Source organism: Barbus barbus, assembly GCF_936440315.1.
Source record: "Barbus barbus genome assembly, chromosome: 39".
NCBI classification, from domain to species: Eukaryota; Metazoa; Chordata; class Actinopteri; order Cypriniformes; family Cyprinidae; genus Barbus; species Barbus barbus.
Window position 1 is genome coordinate 18,296,654 of NC_136717.1, and position 17,660 is coordinate 18,314,313.

The 17,660-nt window shown below is 42.1% G+C and overlaps 1 protein-coding gene across 1 annotated transcript; it reads left to right on the plus strand.

The window, feature by feature from the left end:
* The first annotated feature begins 7,015 nt into the window (after nucleotides 1-7,015).
* LOC306858761 (protein lifeguard 4-like) lies at nucleotides 7,016-10,418 on the plus strand. Its single transcript, XM_079399471.1, has 7 exons — nucleotides 7,016-7,212; nucleotides 7,860-7,968; nucleotides 8,087-8,192; nucleotides 8,327-8,360; nucleotides 8,461-8,578; nucleotides 9,001-9,046; nucleotides 9,268-10,418. Exons 1-7 carry the CDS (start codon nucleotides 7,122-7,124, stop codon nucleotides 9,472-9,474), a joined length of 711 nt encoding a protein of 236 aa, XP_079255597.1. The 5' UTR covers nucleotides 7,016-7,121; the 3' UTR covers nucleotides 9,475-10,418.
* The last annotated feature ends 7,242 nt before the right edge of the window (nucleotides 10,419-17,660 follow it).

Sequence of the window (17,660 nt, forward strand, 5' to 3'; positions counted from 1 at the left end):
CTGGCCCGAATTCAATACACGAGTCGTCAATTGAAAGCGCTTGTAGGTCTCCAACTCGCTTAACAGAGGCCAGCGCGAGCAGGAGCGCTGTCTTGAGAGAGAGCGCTCGCAAGCTCGCTGATTGTATGGGCTCGAACGGGGGTCCCGTGAGAGCGTCAAGCACTAGCGCCAAGTCCCAAGTGGGTAGAGTAGAAGGGCGAGGAGGGTTCAGCCTTCTTGCTCCTTTTAAAAACCGTATGATCAGGTCATTTCTGCCGATCGGGCGATTTTCGACGTGCGCGTGAAAGGCTGTTATAGCGGCCACATACACTTTCAATGTGGATGGCATACGACCGCTATCAAATCGCTCTTGAAGGAAGACAAGGATTATTGATATTGGGCAGCTGATTGGGTCTTCGCCCCGCGATACGCACCAACTTGAAAAAACTCTCCATTTATGTGCGTAGAGACGCCTTGTGGAGGGAGCCCTAGCCTCAGATATAGTGTTCAGCACGCGCTGAGGAAGTGCATCTGTTACTGGCAAGCTCCGTCGAGCGGCCAGACATGAAGGCTCCATGACTCCGGATTTGGGTGCCAAATCGTCCCTTGTGCTTGAGAGAGAAGGTCCCTCTTCAGTGGGATAGTCCACCAGCATCTCCACCAGTTCTGGGAACCACGGCTGATTGGGCCATTTCGGTGCCACTAGCAGAACAGATTCCTTTTCCTCTCTGATTTTGCAAAGCACGCGAGGCAGAAGTTTCACTGGAGGAAAGGCATACTTGCGTACTTTCGGCCAGCTGTGAGCTATCCACTCCCAGGGGAGAGTGTGTCAGTGAATAAAACAGCGGGCAGTGAGTGTTCTCCGCTGATGCGAAGAGATCCACCTCAGCCCTGCCGAATACACTCCAAATCATTTTGACTGTCAAAGGGTGTAATCTCCACTCCCCGTGGATTATCCCGCCCCTCGACAGTAAATCCGCGCCATAGTTCAGGCGTCCGGGGACATGTACTGCCCGGATGGAGAGGAGGTGTCGATCTGCCCACAGAAGGAGGTCTCTCGCCAGTTGCAGCAGTGGTCGTGAGTTCACACCGCCTTGGTGATTTATAAACGCTACCACTGTCATGCTGTCCGTCCTTTTTTTTTTTTTTTTTTTTTGATGAGAATGTGACGGTGAAGAATGTCTGGGAGAAAGCACTCGAGCGCTAGGTGCACAGCACGGAGCTCCAGACAGTTTATGTGCCATGACTTCTCCGTTTCTGACCACGTCCCGAAGGCTGGTCTGCCATCGCATACGGCTCCCCAACCCGTACTCGATGCATCTGTCGTGACATTCTTTCTCCTGATCAATTGGCCAATACGAACACCCCGGCGATATAGAGTCATATCGCGCCAAGGGTTCAGCGTATGCAAACAGTCGCGCGTCACTTTGATGCGCAAGGTGCCCTTGCGCCATGCGTTCTGTGGCACCCGGCTCTTTAGCCAGAGCTGAAGCGGACGCATATGTAGGAGCCCTAGATTGCACACTGTCGAGGCGGCAGCCATCTGGCCGAGCGTCCTCTGAAAGCATTTCAGCGGGGGAGAACGCCCTAGTTTGAAGACTGCGAGAGAACTGATCAGTTTTCGTGAGCGCTCCTCCGACAGACGCGCTCGCATTTTGATTGAGTTCAGCTCTACTCCTAAAAAGGAGATGTTCTGGCTCGGTACCAGCATGCTCTTTTGCATATTTACAGTCAGTCCTAAACTCTGAACGTGAGCGAGGAGTCTGAGTTTGTCGCTGAGCAGCGCGCTCTCTGACTGGGCTAACACTAGCCAGTCGTCGAGCTAGTTTAGGGTGCGCATTCCGCTCTGCTTCAGAGGAGAGAGAGCAGCATTCATGCATTTCGTAAACGTACGAGGGGCCAGACATAAGCCAAAGGGCAGGACCGTGAATTGGTACGCTATCCCTTCGAATGCAAATCTCAGGAAGCGCCTGTGACGGGGGGCTACCTGAATGTGAAAATAAGCATCCTTTAAATCCACGGAGATACACCAATCTCCCGTTCTGATATGTGAGAGGATTTGTCTCAGCGTAATCATTTTGAACGAGCGCTTTGAAAGCGCGCGATTCAGCGGTCTCAGGTCCAAGATTGGGCGGAGCCCGCCGTCTTTCTTTGGCACCAGAAAATAACGCCTGTAGAAGCCGCTCTCGCGGTCTGTGTGGGGGACTGCCTCTACAGCGCGCTTTGCGAGAAGGTTGTGAATTTCCTCTCGCAGAACTGAGACATCCCACTGCGCAATGTGACGTCGTAGTGACGTCTTTTCCATGTCATTTTGGACGTCCAATTTCCGTCCATTGATGGGGTTGTTTTGTAACGCCAGGCGACGTCTTTTTTCGACGTCTACCGCACGTCTAATGTGTATATCACAACTGCCATAGACGTCCAAATGACGTCCAAAAAAAATAAACCAGATTAGGTCAAATGTTGAACGTCAAAATGACGTCCAAGTTGGGTCATGGTTGGACGTCCAAATAGTGGACCTAGTTTGGACGTCGAATAGATGTCCAGAATTGGTCATGGACCGACGGACCCAATATAGACATGATCTGCACGTCTATCCGACGTCCAATGTTTAGTGGGATTCTGCTCCCGTACAGTGGACATTAACACACCGTTGAAACGGGGCGGTCTGCGGAAGAACTGAAGCGTGTAGCCGTTCTTTATTGATTTCATAACCCACTCTGATACCCCTGGCAGTGCCTGCCACGCTTCTGTGAACTGTGACAGCGGGCGAGGCGGACTGCACACCGTGAGGGATAACTCGCCGTTGGGGGGCGGGGAGTTTAATACCACACGAGTGTGAGAGTGAGTGATGGGGGAGAGGGGAGTGAGAGGAGGAAAATTGCCCTGATATTGAGGTGATTTTTGTATTTTATTTGACTTTATTGCACTGCACTGTGGAACAGTCAAAACACAAACATGACAATCGTTCTCGCCGCCCGCCACAGGCAAGGGGGCGTGGTGAACACACACAGCGGAGCGAGCAGACTTTCTCAGTGGCTCGTCTTCGGCGCTGAGTGTAGCTTTCCTCCTCCGAGAGACAACATCAGGAACGCGGCTTTAATTCCGTAGCCGGTGGCCTGCTGTCTCTGTCAGGGCGGGGTCTCTGGCCCTTCGAGCCCTGGCGGCGCTTCGGCCAAGGTTGTCTCGGCCTCACCGCCGGCTCATGCTCGCGCCGAACCGCAGTAGGAGGGGCGAACGGTCTTCCCGCGCGCTGCGCTGAGGATGAGCGGGAACGCGCAGGAGGGATCGCGCCAGCGCGCTTTGGTAAGAAGTGGCTAATGGCCTTCGATTGCTTCTGCGCTTTGTGCGCTTTCGATTGCTGCTCCGTGAACGTCTCTACCGCCGCTCCAAAGAGACCTGAGGGATTCACGGGAGCGTCCAGAAGAGCCGTCTTCTCTGACTCTTTCAACTCGGTCAGAGTCAGCCACAGGTGACGATCCAGCACCACAAGGTTCCCCATATTGCGGCCGATCGCTCGAGCTGTCACCTTCGTCGCTCTGAGGGCCAGATCTGTGGCGCGTCGGAGCTCTTTGAAGACTTCAGGGTCCAGGCCACCTTCATCCAGGGACCCACGACTTCGCTATCTCGTCGTGCACCTCCGGGAAAAAGGGGCCGGGTCTCCGCGGGGTGTCCTTTCGGCCGCGGTCCGACTGGAGGAACCACTCGTCCAGACGGCTTTATGGCGTTCCGATCGGCTCTTTAATATGACTTTGCTACATGCACTCGTCTCAATGAACGTCTCACTCAACGTCTTATTTTTTTTTCTTTCTGCTATTTATTCCATTCATTTTAAGACGCAGACGTGACGCAGACGTCACGTAAATCACGCGTGGCAGTGAAGTGTCGAGTCAGACGTCACGCGTCATTCACGTGTGGCAGTGAAGTTATTAATTTTTTTTTTCTCTAACACGTATTTAACACTCTACTCAACATGGCTCAGTGCAGTGTGCCAGCGGTTGCGATCGGTTCTTTAATATGACTTTGCAACATGCACTCGTCTCAATGAACGTGACACTTGCGTCTCTCTTATAACGTGATGTCTGCGTCTGTGATTTATATATAGGATATTGTGTGTGTGTTGTTTAACCCACATTTTGAGGGCCAAATGCCCCCACAAAAATAGAAATATGAAGAAACAAACTTGATATAGGCTATTGCATTTTTATAGCTTATTGTTGGGGTTGTTATTGTGTTTTTTTATATAGTTTTAAAAGGCCTAGGCTACAGCACTTTGGTAGACTAGAAAACAGACAACTCGATCGCTTTTTCTGTAGATCCTTTAAATAGAAGAATAGAATTGAAAAATAGGCTACTATTTTTTTATATATAAGTCACCTGTGGTGAAAAAAAAAACGACTGTAAACTTTTTTAAAAATAGTTTGTAAACTATTATTTGACTTTTGTTTATGACGTTTTGCCCCTTTAGTAAACATTTAGTTAAATGTTAGTTAAATCAGCCCAAATGTTTACAACTACTCTTTTGTGTTGGTCAAGAGACTCCTAGTGGTGAATAGTAGCCTAGGCTACATGATTTCTTGATAAGTAGGCTATCTGTGCATATGTTGACAAGAAACAATGGCAAACAAATATTTTAACATGAACATTGGGAGGTGCTTCCAAGCTTCCCTCCCTCCAGGACATCTACACCAGGCGGTGTATAAAGAAAGCCCGGAGGATCATCAATGACTCCAGCCACCCGTCCCACAGACTGCTCTCTCTGCTGCCCTCAGGAAGACGTCTCCGCAGCATCCGATCCCGCACTAGCCGACTGAGGGATAGCTTTTTTCCTCAGGCTATCAGGCTAATGAACAGTCAAAATTAATACACCCTACAGCACACTCCCACTTTACAATATACCACGCACTGCACTTTAATTCCACACAGTTCAAACTGGACTACCAGTACACTACTGCACAAATACAACAATCTTTTTGCCAGCACTGGATACCATCCAATGCACATCCATGACATTTGCACATCCGGTTTATATATAATCTGCTGCATCTTCGCATATTACTGTGTGTATATAACGTAGAATGTGTACTACATACTGTGTATAATGTGTATCGGTAACTGTATGTCTGTCAAATAGTACACTGTGTGTACTGAGTATATATATGTGTATATTACACATTGTCATCTGTATAAGTCTGTACGTATGTATGGTAATGTCTATATGTAAATTGTTTCTGCAGTGTCTGGAGCACGCTCTCAAGAATTTCACTCACGAAGGCACATGTGCTGTGGTGATGTGACAATAAAACTGATTTGATTTGTGTAAATTCATTACTATTTGGAATAAAAGCTATACAGGTAAAATCACTTAATTAAATACAACTGAAGATCAGTGGGAAAAAATAATAAAGAATGAGTGAGTGGAATGTGCTGGAAACCGCCCTTGCAGCAGACTATGGCAGACGCAGACGTCACGTTCGGCACACGAACGAGTGATGTGGCAGACGCAGACGAGACGTTCGGCAGACGCAGACGTCACGTTCATTGAGACGAGTGCATGTAGCAAAGTCATATTAAAGAGCCGATCGGAACGCCATACGGCTTCTGGCCGGCTCGGTAGGAGGCGCCCACTCCAGAATGAGCTCATCAACCGCCTTGGTCAGGACGCGTAGGAGCTCAACATCACTGTGATGGAGGTCCCCAGCGTCACTGCCGGGCGCAGTGTAATCTAGTGGGCTGTTGCACCACTCCTCTCTCGCAGACGCTGCCACCGAGATGGCATCATCCTCCTCCATGACTCCGAAAGACACCACATCTTGCGCGCTGGGGGAGGGGCGGAGATCAGCGGCCATGAAGCGCACTGGGAGGGGACCTGCAGCAGGGGGGTGAGAAGCGTGTGGGCACTGAGCCGGCACGGTCTCGTCACCCGACCCGGACAGATCCGCATTAGAAACTCGCGGCACTTTACTCTTTGGCTCAGAGGAAGAGCGCGGCAGAGCTAGTTGGGCGAGTTCATCACCTTGGACGATGGCCACACGAAGCCTGAGAGTCCGGAGACTCATATCTCCGCAGTGGGGGCAGTCCGACCCCCCAAGCGCCGCCTCTGCGTGGGCGCGACCCAGGCAGAAGACGCACGATTCGTGGCCATCAGAGGGTTCGATTGGCTCTACACAGGAGAGGCAATCGCGAGAGGTCATCATTGTTCGTCCGAAGCTCACTTACCGGAACACAGCAGGGGAAGAAGGCGTGTCCGCTGCAGCGTGTAGATCACGGTGAGTGGTAGATTCTTTGACAGGCTTCTTGCTGAAGGAAAAAATTCTGAATGGATGACGTACAAGCGCTGCTTTATATAGTGACGAGCCCCCTCATATTTCGCGCGCTTGAACGCCATTGGCCAGTTTCACTGGCGTGATTCAATAAGGCTTCAGTAATATTCGAGGAAAATGTATTTCCCCCAAAGCAATGTTGAGTGACCGAATTGAAGGGGAACACGGTTTTTACCAGGTTAAATGTTGATTATTAGTAACTCAAACCCCTTTTTGCAAACATCTCTACTTAACCGTCGATCGCGCGCATCCGCCACGTTTGTAGTTTTTCTAACGCGTTTTATACGTGTTTGTAGTTCTGGACCGAATCCTTAGCCAAAGCGCAATGGATTGTGGGCAATTTTAGCCATTGGAGTGTGCACGGATCCACACTTCAAAAATCGACCTGAAATTATAGACCATCCGGGGACTTTTGGCATACTATGTTTTGGGAAACACTTATTGTAATCTCACATACTATTTAGGATGAAAGAATAATTTATATTACCAAAATGAATTATACAGCTACATTATTTAGCTACAGACATTTGGACATTTGGCAGTCAATTAAACGTTTATATATATAAGTTTTGTTTAGCAGTCATGTAACGCAATGACAGTTTAAATATAATATTACTGACTGTTTAAAGTGTATTTGAGGATATCTCACAGCATTCACAACAAATACTAAACTTACTGCTAGTGTTTCTATGATCCTGTAGATGGCAGTAAGCACATCTTTGAACTACGAAATAAAAAAACACCACAGAAAGACGGAAGACAGCGTCGTATTATCACTTGTTTTTATGAGTAAATGATACGCATTTAATTCGATCCAACATGAATCAAGAGACGTATCCGCGATCATCCATTGAGGATGATTTTAATTATGGCACAAACGTCGCGACGGCGAGCGTCCACATTAGGATGGGTGAGTCGCAATTATCATGTATTTAAAAGCCGTTGGTGTCTACGCAGTCAGTAATACAATCGATATAACAACATTGCCTGAAAATGAATAACACGTGAAACAGCTGGAATGGGATAACTTACCTGTTTCATTTCATTGATTTATTTCATCATGAGGTCCAGGGAAACAGGAGACATATGGCGCAAATGTTAAATCAGCTGTCATGAAATCGTTTTCTCTTAATGCCCAATTAGAAGAATAGCACACATACACCATTAAATCTGAATTCTTTGCATTGCATTCAGATTTAATGGAGTATGTGTGCTATTCTTCTAATTGGGCATTAAGAGAAAACTCCTTGGATTTTGCTTAATTTCTGGCGAGATGAAGCTCCTCAAGAAACTAACGTTACTATTTTATACTCGGTCTGTCATGAGGCTCCTTATTGATTTTTTTCAAATGTGACTATTAAGTTAGTTTTCTAACATGTTTCTTATATAGTTGTCAAACCTGCGTATCGAGGTTTAGTGTGAATAGTAGACATCTTGTTTGAGAATGTAAATAAACCCAGTGAAGCCAAACAACAAACCAGACATATTGTGTGAAATTTTATGAAATGTAATATAATATGGTTCAAGAGTTGATGCTCAAGTGTTATTTCTTTTTAGATTTCCTCCGCAAGGTCTACACCATCCTGTCACTGCAGATTATCATCACCACTGCTGTATCTGCCCTTTTCATGCTCTGTAACCCCATTAAAAACTTTGTGCACGAAAGGTAAGAAGAGCACATCCTCCCCTGTAGGTTCACCACATCATTGTGGCTGTTAAATGGTACAAACTGCACTTTAATGTATGTCAATATAATAATGTGATGCACTCTGTTCATTTTTCAGTCCCTCACTGGTATTGGTATCTGCTATCGGGTCCCTTATCCTGCTCCTTGCCTTGGCTGTGTACCGTCACCAGCACCCCGTCAATCTTTACTTGCTGTTTGGATTTGTGAGTATGCCACAAAAAAGAATAAATCTAATATTGTTTTGTAATATATATATATATATATATATATATATATATATATATATATATATATATAATGAAGAACTGCAATGTAATGGCTGTAAATGTTTATGCAGACTCTGTTGGAATCTCTGTCTGTAGCCACTGCAGGTATGTTCATTCATTTTCTTAATTTATAAAAGTCCAGTCACATAATATTAATGGATACTTCCTTAATGGATCATCTGATACCATATTTTTCTGCTTTCAGTGACATTTTATGAGTACACCATAGTGCTCCAGGCCTTTGTGCTCACGTCTGCTGTGTTCCTGGGTCTCACTGCCTACACTTTCCAGTCTAAAAGAGACTTCAGCAAGCTCGGAGCCAGGTAATTCTCTTTCCCGTCCGCTCAAGGCCCGGATCTGTCACATTCATCACAGTAACTGAGTGCAAGAATTATTGTTTTAATCCATTTACTCCTGAATCCGTGTGGAATGATGTTCTTGCTTTGTGGCAGAAATTGTCTCTGGAGAAACATTCTTCTTTCCAGTCATTAAAATGAAATGTAACAAAAATAATGGGGCTCCATGAGTCATAACTCTGTTATATGATGTGATGCATGGTCCATTCGTCGGCATGGGAAGTCGCTGGGAGGAAAAATTAATGTCTTTGTGAGGAGGATTGAAGAATTTCTTCAGTCAGATTATTGGTCTGTTTAATAGGCAACCTGCTGAAACATGTTGTCTGTCCATAGTTTTGTTTATTTGTTTGTTTTTAATCATTCACATGCTAAAAAATCTTTTTTCTTAGTCTGTTTACTGGCCTGTGGATCTTGATCATTGCAAGCTTTATGAGGGTGAGTCTAAGGCTAAATTCAACAGAATGCTCTAATAGTTTAATAGAAGTTAAAATATTATGTTGGTTTAAGTGTGTGTATATGTGTGTGTATATATATTATTTAATAGGATTCAACATTATCAAATTGATTGACTTGAATCTGTCAAGCGTCATACAGTCAAGTCACTTTATTTAATTTCAAGACACATTTGATCAACTGTGCAACTCTGTGTCCTTCAGCTTTTCTTCTACAATGACACAATGGAGTTGGTCTTCGCTGGGGCCGGAGCTCTGCTGTTCTGTGGGTTCATTATTTTCGATACTCACTTGCTGATGCATAAGCTGTCACCAGAGGAGCATGTCCTGGCATCCATCAATCTGTACCTGGACATAGTCAACCTGTTCATCTATATCCTGCGCATCCTCGACTCCATGAAGAAACACTGAATGTTTGATGCTCTTCTTCACTTTCAGAGGTGAATTCTGTGTGCAATGCTGGGAGTGGTATAAAAATAATATTATTTAATTTAATAGATTCCATGTATAATTATGTTGTTACTAATCATATTAAAAATAAAAATAAAAGTGTTATTAATTAGTATCCAAATTAAGCATTGCAGATCTCTGGAAAAACCTTGTGGACCACATAATATGAAATATTTATTTGAATAAAAGTCTTCAAAATGCACTGAATATAAGACATTAATGACTTTGCATTGCAGTTCTTTGCAATATTCAGAGTATGTGTGCTATTCTTCTAATTGGGCATTAACAGCAAACTCCTTGGATTTTGCTTCATTTCTGCCATTAGCTGAGATGAAGTTCCTCAAGAGACTCCTATTGTATTGTAGTTTCCCAACCAGCTGCATGCTTTCAGCTTGCAAAGCAGTATTTGTTGTTTAATGGACAAATGTGAATGTTTCAAACCTGATTGTACAACTTCACTTGATCTGCTGTGTTGCTGATTAGATTTGTTTTAAGTCGACTGTAGTGTGATCTGTAATCCATGGTGATTTTTCATATTTAATTGGGTGTTGTTGTGAATCAGTGTTTATGGATTGCAAACCAACTGTACTTGAAGCCTGAGACGTGTTGTTTAATTTGGATTTGTATGTGGGATCTTAATGAATAACCTAAAATAAATTAAAAAAAAATAACTAGATTCTCTTACTTAAAAAAAACTATAATGAAATCATAATGCATAGATTTTAAAATGTACTTAAACAGTTTTATTTGCAGCAGTTTTTGGTGCCACAATATAACATTCACTAAAAAAACAATTGTTAAAGCAGCATGCAGTCAGTTTTAAATGTATCAAAATATTTTCCATTATGTCATTGCTCATTTTAATAAACAAAAAAATTGACCAATCTGATTGGTCGAGGGAAAGGAATAACAAAGTGCTGATACCCTGTCATTGCATAAAAGAACAGAATAATATAAAACATTGTAAATTTTTCCACATGTTCAAAGTGAAAGTATGAACTTATGCATACTTCCACTTTAACGTGACATCATAAATGAATTCTGCTTCCTGTTTGATTGAAATCGGTCAGTTTGAAGCATTTATTGATCTCTTGGCAGCTAAAATCTGAATGTCTCTCTGTAGATCAGGATCACAGCTGAGGTCCTTTCTCAAACCCTCGGGGATTTCCAGCTTGCTGATGTCTTTTTTTCTCACCATACTCCTGATTAACCGTATACAGGATTCTTGTAATGAGTACACTGATAAAACAAAGCATAAATAGCCATTTAAAATAAAACTATTGTGAATATCAACGCATATGAAGCATCTTAAGAAGAAGAACCTAACGGACCTGGTGCAGTCACATAGACAGGCTGGTACCGCGGGTATCCGTGCACCTCGTACTGCACAGGTGTTGGAAAGTAAACTTCACTGAGGTTAACTAACAGTTTAGCTCCGTCAGATGCTCTGAAGATCCACGGATGAGCTGGAAAATACTTGCTTTAGTATAAGCCGGCAAGGGAACCTGGTTAAGTGTGCTAGTTCTGCGGTACTTACTCAGATAGGTTTTCATCTGAAGCGAACTCCTCGGTTGTATGGCGCCATAAGACACCGGCTTCCCCTGGAAGTTTAGCCACCATGCTTCGGCTTTCCGGCTGGATTTATTAATAAAAGTGATGTATGTTAGATCGTCCGAGTTGAGAGATTTCAGGGGTGCGGGCGCTTCCTGTTTGGCCATGTTGGCTGGAGTGACAGAGAACATAGATGCAGTGTCGCTGTATCACCGATAGGTGGCAGTATTACACACTCTTAACCGCGGTACACTGACTGGACCCAGGACCCGCAGTTTAAAAGTTGAATAACTTCAGTATCTAAGAACATTGTGTAATTCTTAACAGTTCATTAGTTAAAAGGTAGAAATTAGTGGTGTAAGATATAAAACCTACATCTGGGTTACAAATCTCTTATTTTTATGTAAGGTGGAACGTTTTCTTTCATAAAATATTAATAGCAATATTACCTACAAAAAAGTTTAATTGATAATAATAATTATTAGTAGTATTATCCACCATAGTTTATTGAGATATAGGCTATAATATTGACTATTTTTGAATAAAGCCAGTCCAATCAGAATTTAGAGTCAGAGCTGTGTTTATACATCACGTTTACTTTACTTCAAAAAGTTCGCTCCTACAAAACATTTTTGATTAAAGACTGAAATTCTCAGTTAAAAGAGGCAATTTTCTTTCTTGTTTTAGTTTATTAACTGGACCAGATTCTGTATGTATAATAACATTTATGATTATGATTTATGATACCGCTGATGTTATACTGAAATATTGTGTGTGTGTGTGTGTGTATGTTTATATAATTATAATTATATACACATATATATACAGTGGTGTGAAAAAGTGTTGGTCCCCTTCCTGATTTTTTTGCATGTTTGTCACACTTTAATGTTTCAGATCATCAAACAAATTTAAATTTTAATAAAAGATAACGCAAGTAAACACAACATGCAGTTTTTGAATGAAGTTTTTTATTATGAAGGGAAAACAAAATCCAAACCCACATGGCCCTGTGTGAAAAAGTGCTTGCCCCCTAAACCTAATAACTGGTTGGGCCACCCTTAGCAGCAACAACTGCAATCAAGCGTTTGCGATAACTTGGAATGAGTCTGTTACAGCGCTGTGGAGGAATTTTGGCACACTCATCTTGGCAGAATTGTTGTAATTCAGCCACATTTTCTAGCATGAACCGCCTTTTTAAAGTCATGCCACAGCATCTCAATAGGATTCAGGTCAGGACTTTGACTAGGCCACTCCAAAGTCTTCATTTTGTTTTTCTTCAGCCATTCCGAGGTGGATTTGCTAGTGTGTTTTGGATCATTGTCCTGCTGCAGAACCCAAGTTCGCTTCAGCTTGAGGTCACGAACAGATGGCTGGACATTGTCCTTCAGGATTTTTTGGTAGACAGCTGAATTCATGGTTCCATTTATCACAGCAAGTCTTCCAGGTCCTGAAGCAGCAAAACAGCCCCAGACCATCACACTACCACCACCATATTTTACTGCTGGTATGATGTTCTTTTTCTGAAATGCTGTGTTACTTTTACGCCAGATGTAATGGGACACACACCTTCCAAAAATTCAACTTTTGTCTCGTCAGTCCACAGAGTATTTTCCCAAAAGTCTTGGGGATCATCAAGATGTTTTCTGGCAAAACTGAGATGAGCCTTTGTTCTTTTTGCTCAGCAGCGGTTTTCATCTTGGAACTATATATATATATATATATATATATATATATTAGGGATGCACCGATACGGGTATCGGGTCGATACTGAGCTCATGTACTCGTACTCGAACTCGTTAAAATGCCCCGATACTAAACGCCGATACCACGCATGTGATCAGTGCCATATTCAGACAAAGAAACACCAACAACAGAAAAACAGACAGCATAATGTAGTTATTAGAGATTAAGGATGTCTAAAAATTTACATGCAATGAGTATAATGTTAAACATTCAGTATTAATGCCTGTATAGCTGATGTGAGCAAGCTGATAAGCAAAACACGCTGAGTGGATCCAGCGCGCGGCGGGGCAGATGCGCGAGCTTGTCGAGTGAATATCCCTTTCTCACAGATATCACTGGAAAGTTTGTACTTCGGTCGGAAATGTCAAAAACGAGTAAGTAAAACAATGCACAAGTTACTTAACAGTAGGGAGCGAGAGCGATAGAGAGAGCGCGCGCGCGCACTTCTGTGGTGTGATCTTTATTGATGTTCGCTCAGCACGCATCATTTGAATTAAAACTAAATCGTAAATATATGACAACATATAGGGGCATTCATTCACTTTAAACATCATTTATTTTTAACCTTAAGCATTGAACACGAGTGAAACACAAGTGAAACTATCAGCCTGTGTGAAATGCGCTAGGCTGTTTTGTACTTGTTCCTGTCATCTGCTCCGGTACACATAAGTGCGCGCGCTGTGCGTGTTTTCCTTGCTTCATGCGTGTTTCTGCAATTATATGGCTTTGAAATCTAAATCGCAGCATGTTTCAGATGAAAAAAAAAAATTCTATATCTGAAAATGATTGATTTATAAGGAGTGGTTCCCTGCATAATTACAGCAAAAAGCGTGGTTACAGCACTGAGCCGCTGCAATGGAGCAGCTCTAATGCTATTTAAGATGATGTACCATAGAGCAAATAAATAAATAAAAAATTAACAGTGAAAGTAACAAAAAATTGTAAATTACATTTTAATGGGCATAATTAAGTGTGAAAAATAACCGAAGGATATACAGTCAAACCAAAAATTATTCAGAGACCAGATATAATTTATTTATTCTTTTTTTACTATAGGGTGCAGGACACCATAGTTAATTTAAGTAACTGAGGATAGCAAAATAAAGTAAACTGTGACAAATTATACCCAAAAATTCTTCATACAGTGGACTATCAGTAAAATTGATGCAAAAGTGAGACCAAAAATTATTCAGACCAAATAATGGAAAAAAAAATAAATTCAGGCTTTCATGAACCTGGTTGACAGCATGCCCAGGAGACTACAGGCTGTCATTAAGGCTAAGGGTGGGCCGACAAAGTATTGATAGTTGTGTAAATATTGTCATACCAACAGCTGTCTGAATAATTTTGATTGATTGATAGAAAGGTATTATCAAGCTAATAATACCTGACTAATTTGTTCTGACACAGTTTAACTTGGAGTTCTTGTAATATTTTATTAGCATTTTCTAAACTATAGCGAATAAAATATGAGAAATGTTGAAGGTGTCTGAATAAATTTTGGGTTGACAGTATCTATTTGATAAATGAAGTTAATCAACTAACATTTTAAATACTCATTTGTTTTCTTTACCCAATATTTAAAAAATGTACAAATACAATAAAAGTATTGGTATCGGTACTCGGTATCGGCAAGTACCAAAAATTTAGGTATCGGTATCGGGCGAGTACTGGAAAAAGTGGTATCGGTGCATTCCTAATATATATATATACACACACACACACAGTGCCCTCCATAATTATTGGAACAGTAAAGACAAAATTGCTCTGTTGGCTGTGGAGTCAAGACATTTACAAATATGATTAAAAGATAAATATGAGACAAAACTACAGAATGTCACATTTTATTATTAGTCGTTTTAACACATACATGTTTTAGCAAATAAAAAGAACAGCACTTTTAGAGTTCATCCCACTCATTGATGTGAGCATAAGTATTGGGACAGTTGAACATAAAAGATTAAAAGCTATTATTTAGTTGCAGATCCCTTGCACACAATCACAGCAGTGAGTCTGTGACCCATAGACATCACCAGACTCTTGGTCTCATCCTTTGAAATACTTTTCACAGCCTTTAATGCAGCCAATTCCAATTGTTGCTTGTTTTGGGGAGTTTCTTCCCAATGAATCTGGTGGCATTTTCTTGAATATTGGTAGGCAAGATGATTTTGTACCCTTCCTAATTCATTCTGCTACTGTCATCATACATTAAGTCATCAGTAAAGTTGAGAGGGCCTGTTCCAGAGGCAGCCATGCATGCCCATGCCATGACACCACCTCCACCATGCTTTACAGATGAGGCTTTATGCTTGGGGTCATTTGCAGTTCCCTTTTTTTCTCCACATTTTTGCTTTCCCATCACTTAGATAAAGGTTCATCTTTGTCTCATCGGTCCATAAACACATTTCCAAAACTCTTCTGGCTCACCTTTGTGCTTTTTTGCAAACTCTAATCTTGCCTTTCTATTTTTGGTGCTGGTCAGAGGTTTGCATCTTGCTGTGTAGCATCTGTAATTCTGTGTCAAAGTCTCCTGAGGACAGTAGATTGTCAAAGCATCACCCCAGCTTTCTGGAAGTTGTTGGTGATTTTACAGACACGTCTTTTAGGGTTCATTTTTACTGCTTTTATGATTTCTCTGTCATGAACTACTGTTGTTTTCTCAGCCGATCAGGTAGTTGTTGGTTGCTGGTGTCGCTGGTAGTTTCCGAACTCTATATATATTTATTTTGGAGTTAAAATGTTAAAGCAGTGCTCATTTTAGCTTCTTCCTCTTCAATCAAACATGCTAATCTCCTCTGCTGCTGACCCTAAATGGACTTCATTTCTGGAGAGTGTATACTAAAAAAACCATGAGAGGAGTTCCATTTTATCTCAGTTTCAGAAGTGATTTGCCATCCACATTACTGGATCCCCCTCACCCGTTTTGTTCAGGAGAGATGGGATGGAGAAATCCACTTAAAATTCCAGGGTGGCTGGTTCTTGAAGGATGGGGGCACTCAGAAATTCTTGTGTGATGATAGCGAGGCTTTGATGTCAGTGTTTTTCTCTCAGGAGAAGCAGGGCAGGGCTGTCTTGAGACAAGAGAGAAAGATCCTATTCTCTAGAGACACTGATTCACTTTACAACTCAGACTATACACAATCATATAGGCTGGGAAATTTATAGCACACCATCCGTGTAAATGTGATCGCTTTTCAAAGGACTAGTGAGGTGATTTATTTAGTTAAGAGTCTCCTTATGGCACACGTCTGGAAGATGCTTGTTAATGCATTTTCCTACCTCTTTTTTTTGTAATTCCCATATAATTTTCCTAGCTTTTATTTATAGCATTTCACCATATTATAAGAAGGTGGCACAGCAGGTTTCTGTCTGATGTTTCTTGGCAGTTTTAGTTTGATGGAGTGGGTGGTTTGGCATTCTCTCTAAAGGATTCAGAGGTGTTTTCATTTAGCCTTTTTTTTTTGCCTATTTGCACTATTTGCTGTTTTATTGTTAACAATAAAAGCTCTGCCACACACATGTTTATAGACAACCCTATTTATACAATATTAAACAACAGATTTATCGATGTTTAAAAGAAATGAAAGAATTTGGGCATGCAATTGGAAAGAAAGAAAAGAGTCTCAGAATGAACAGTTTCCATACATCAGGGTTCCCAAGGAAAATCTGGATCTATCAGGGGAAATACTGATTCCTAGACCTGGAAAGTCATGAAAAGTCTTAAAAAAAAGTAACAAAAAGATTTTTATTATTACAGGTAGAGGTCGTGAACACTGCATTATATTTTGTAATTATTGGCATTTTACAATATGGAAGTTTATGCTTTTTGGGATGAATCATAGTTTAGTCTTCACTATAAAGCTTAAATGTTTGAATCCAGAAAGCCAATGTTCATAATAAAGCCATTCCTAACCCTTAAACGATACCTTGTCTGGGAAAACCACACATGTGCTTGGCAGGACATTGTTAGGATTCAGTATATTTGTTCAGCTATCTGTATTCTCAAAATCAATGACACTTGCATCAAGAGTCAGTGCCCATCCCCAGTAACCGCGCTGCAGTGTTCTCGACCTCTACCTGTAAGCCTACTGTATTTTCCGGCAGGGTGATTATGTATGGGGGGCAGAGCAAATCTAAAGCTTTTGGCTCAGACAGCCCATTCTCCTGCTCAGCCTTTGATGTCCTGCTTTCATTGCTTCTCTTTTGCCGGGACAATGACGAGAACCTTTCGCCACAGTGGGCATAATGCGCTCGTTGCTTTTGTTGGTTCTGTCTTTCTCCTCCACACCACAGGGGAATTTTCCTGACTGGCACAAACAGACTCAAACTACCTCAACATACTGACGACTTCTGCTTCTCCTTGCAGGGCCTTAACAACATCTTTATATCCTTCTTCTTGCATTGGACTGTCATTTGGTGAGGTCAAATTTCCTCCTGTGAAGCTTTCTGGTATAAACTCCAAGCACTTGTTTCAGGTTTGTTCAAATCCCATAATTATGGGTTTGCATAGATCTGTATATACATTGATGTCTCATTAATAGCTCTTTCAATGGGCCAATATACATAAGCTGTCTGCCATATCGGAACGGCCAAAGCCGGTCCCTGAACGCTTGAGAGCAAGTTGACTGTGCGCCAACCGTAGTTATATGCATGTATCTGTATCTGCAATAGACTTGCAGATGATTTTGCTAAACTAACTTGACAATAAAAAGTAACCATAGTTTAAAAACTTAACCAGTGGACGATATCGTCTGTTTATTCCATCATACGTGCGTCTGCAGCTTTAAATTCTCAAGTTTGTTAATTCTGATTGGGTGACAATGTTTTTATCATTCATCAGCTGGAAAAAAGAA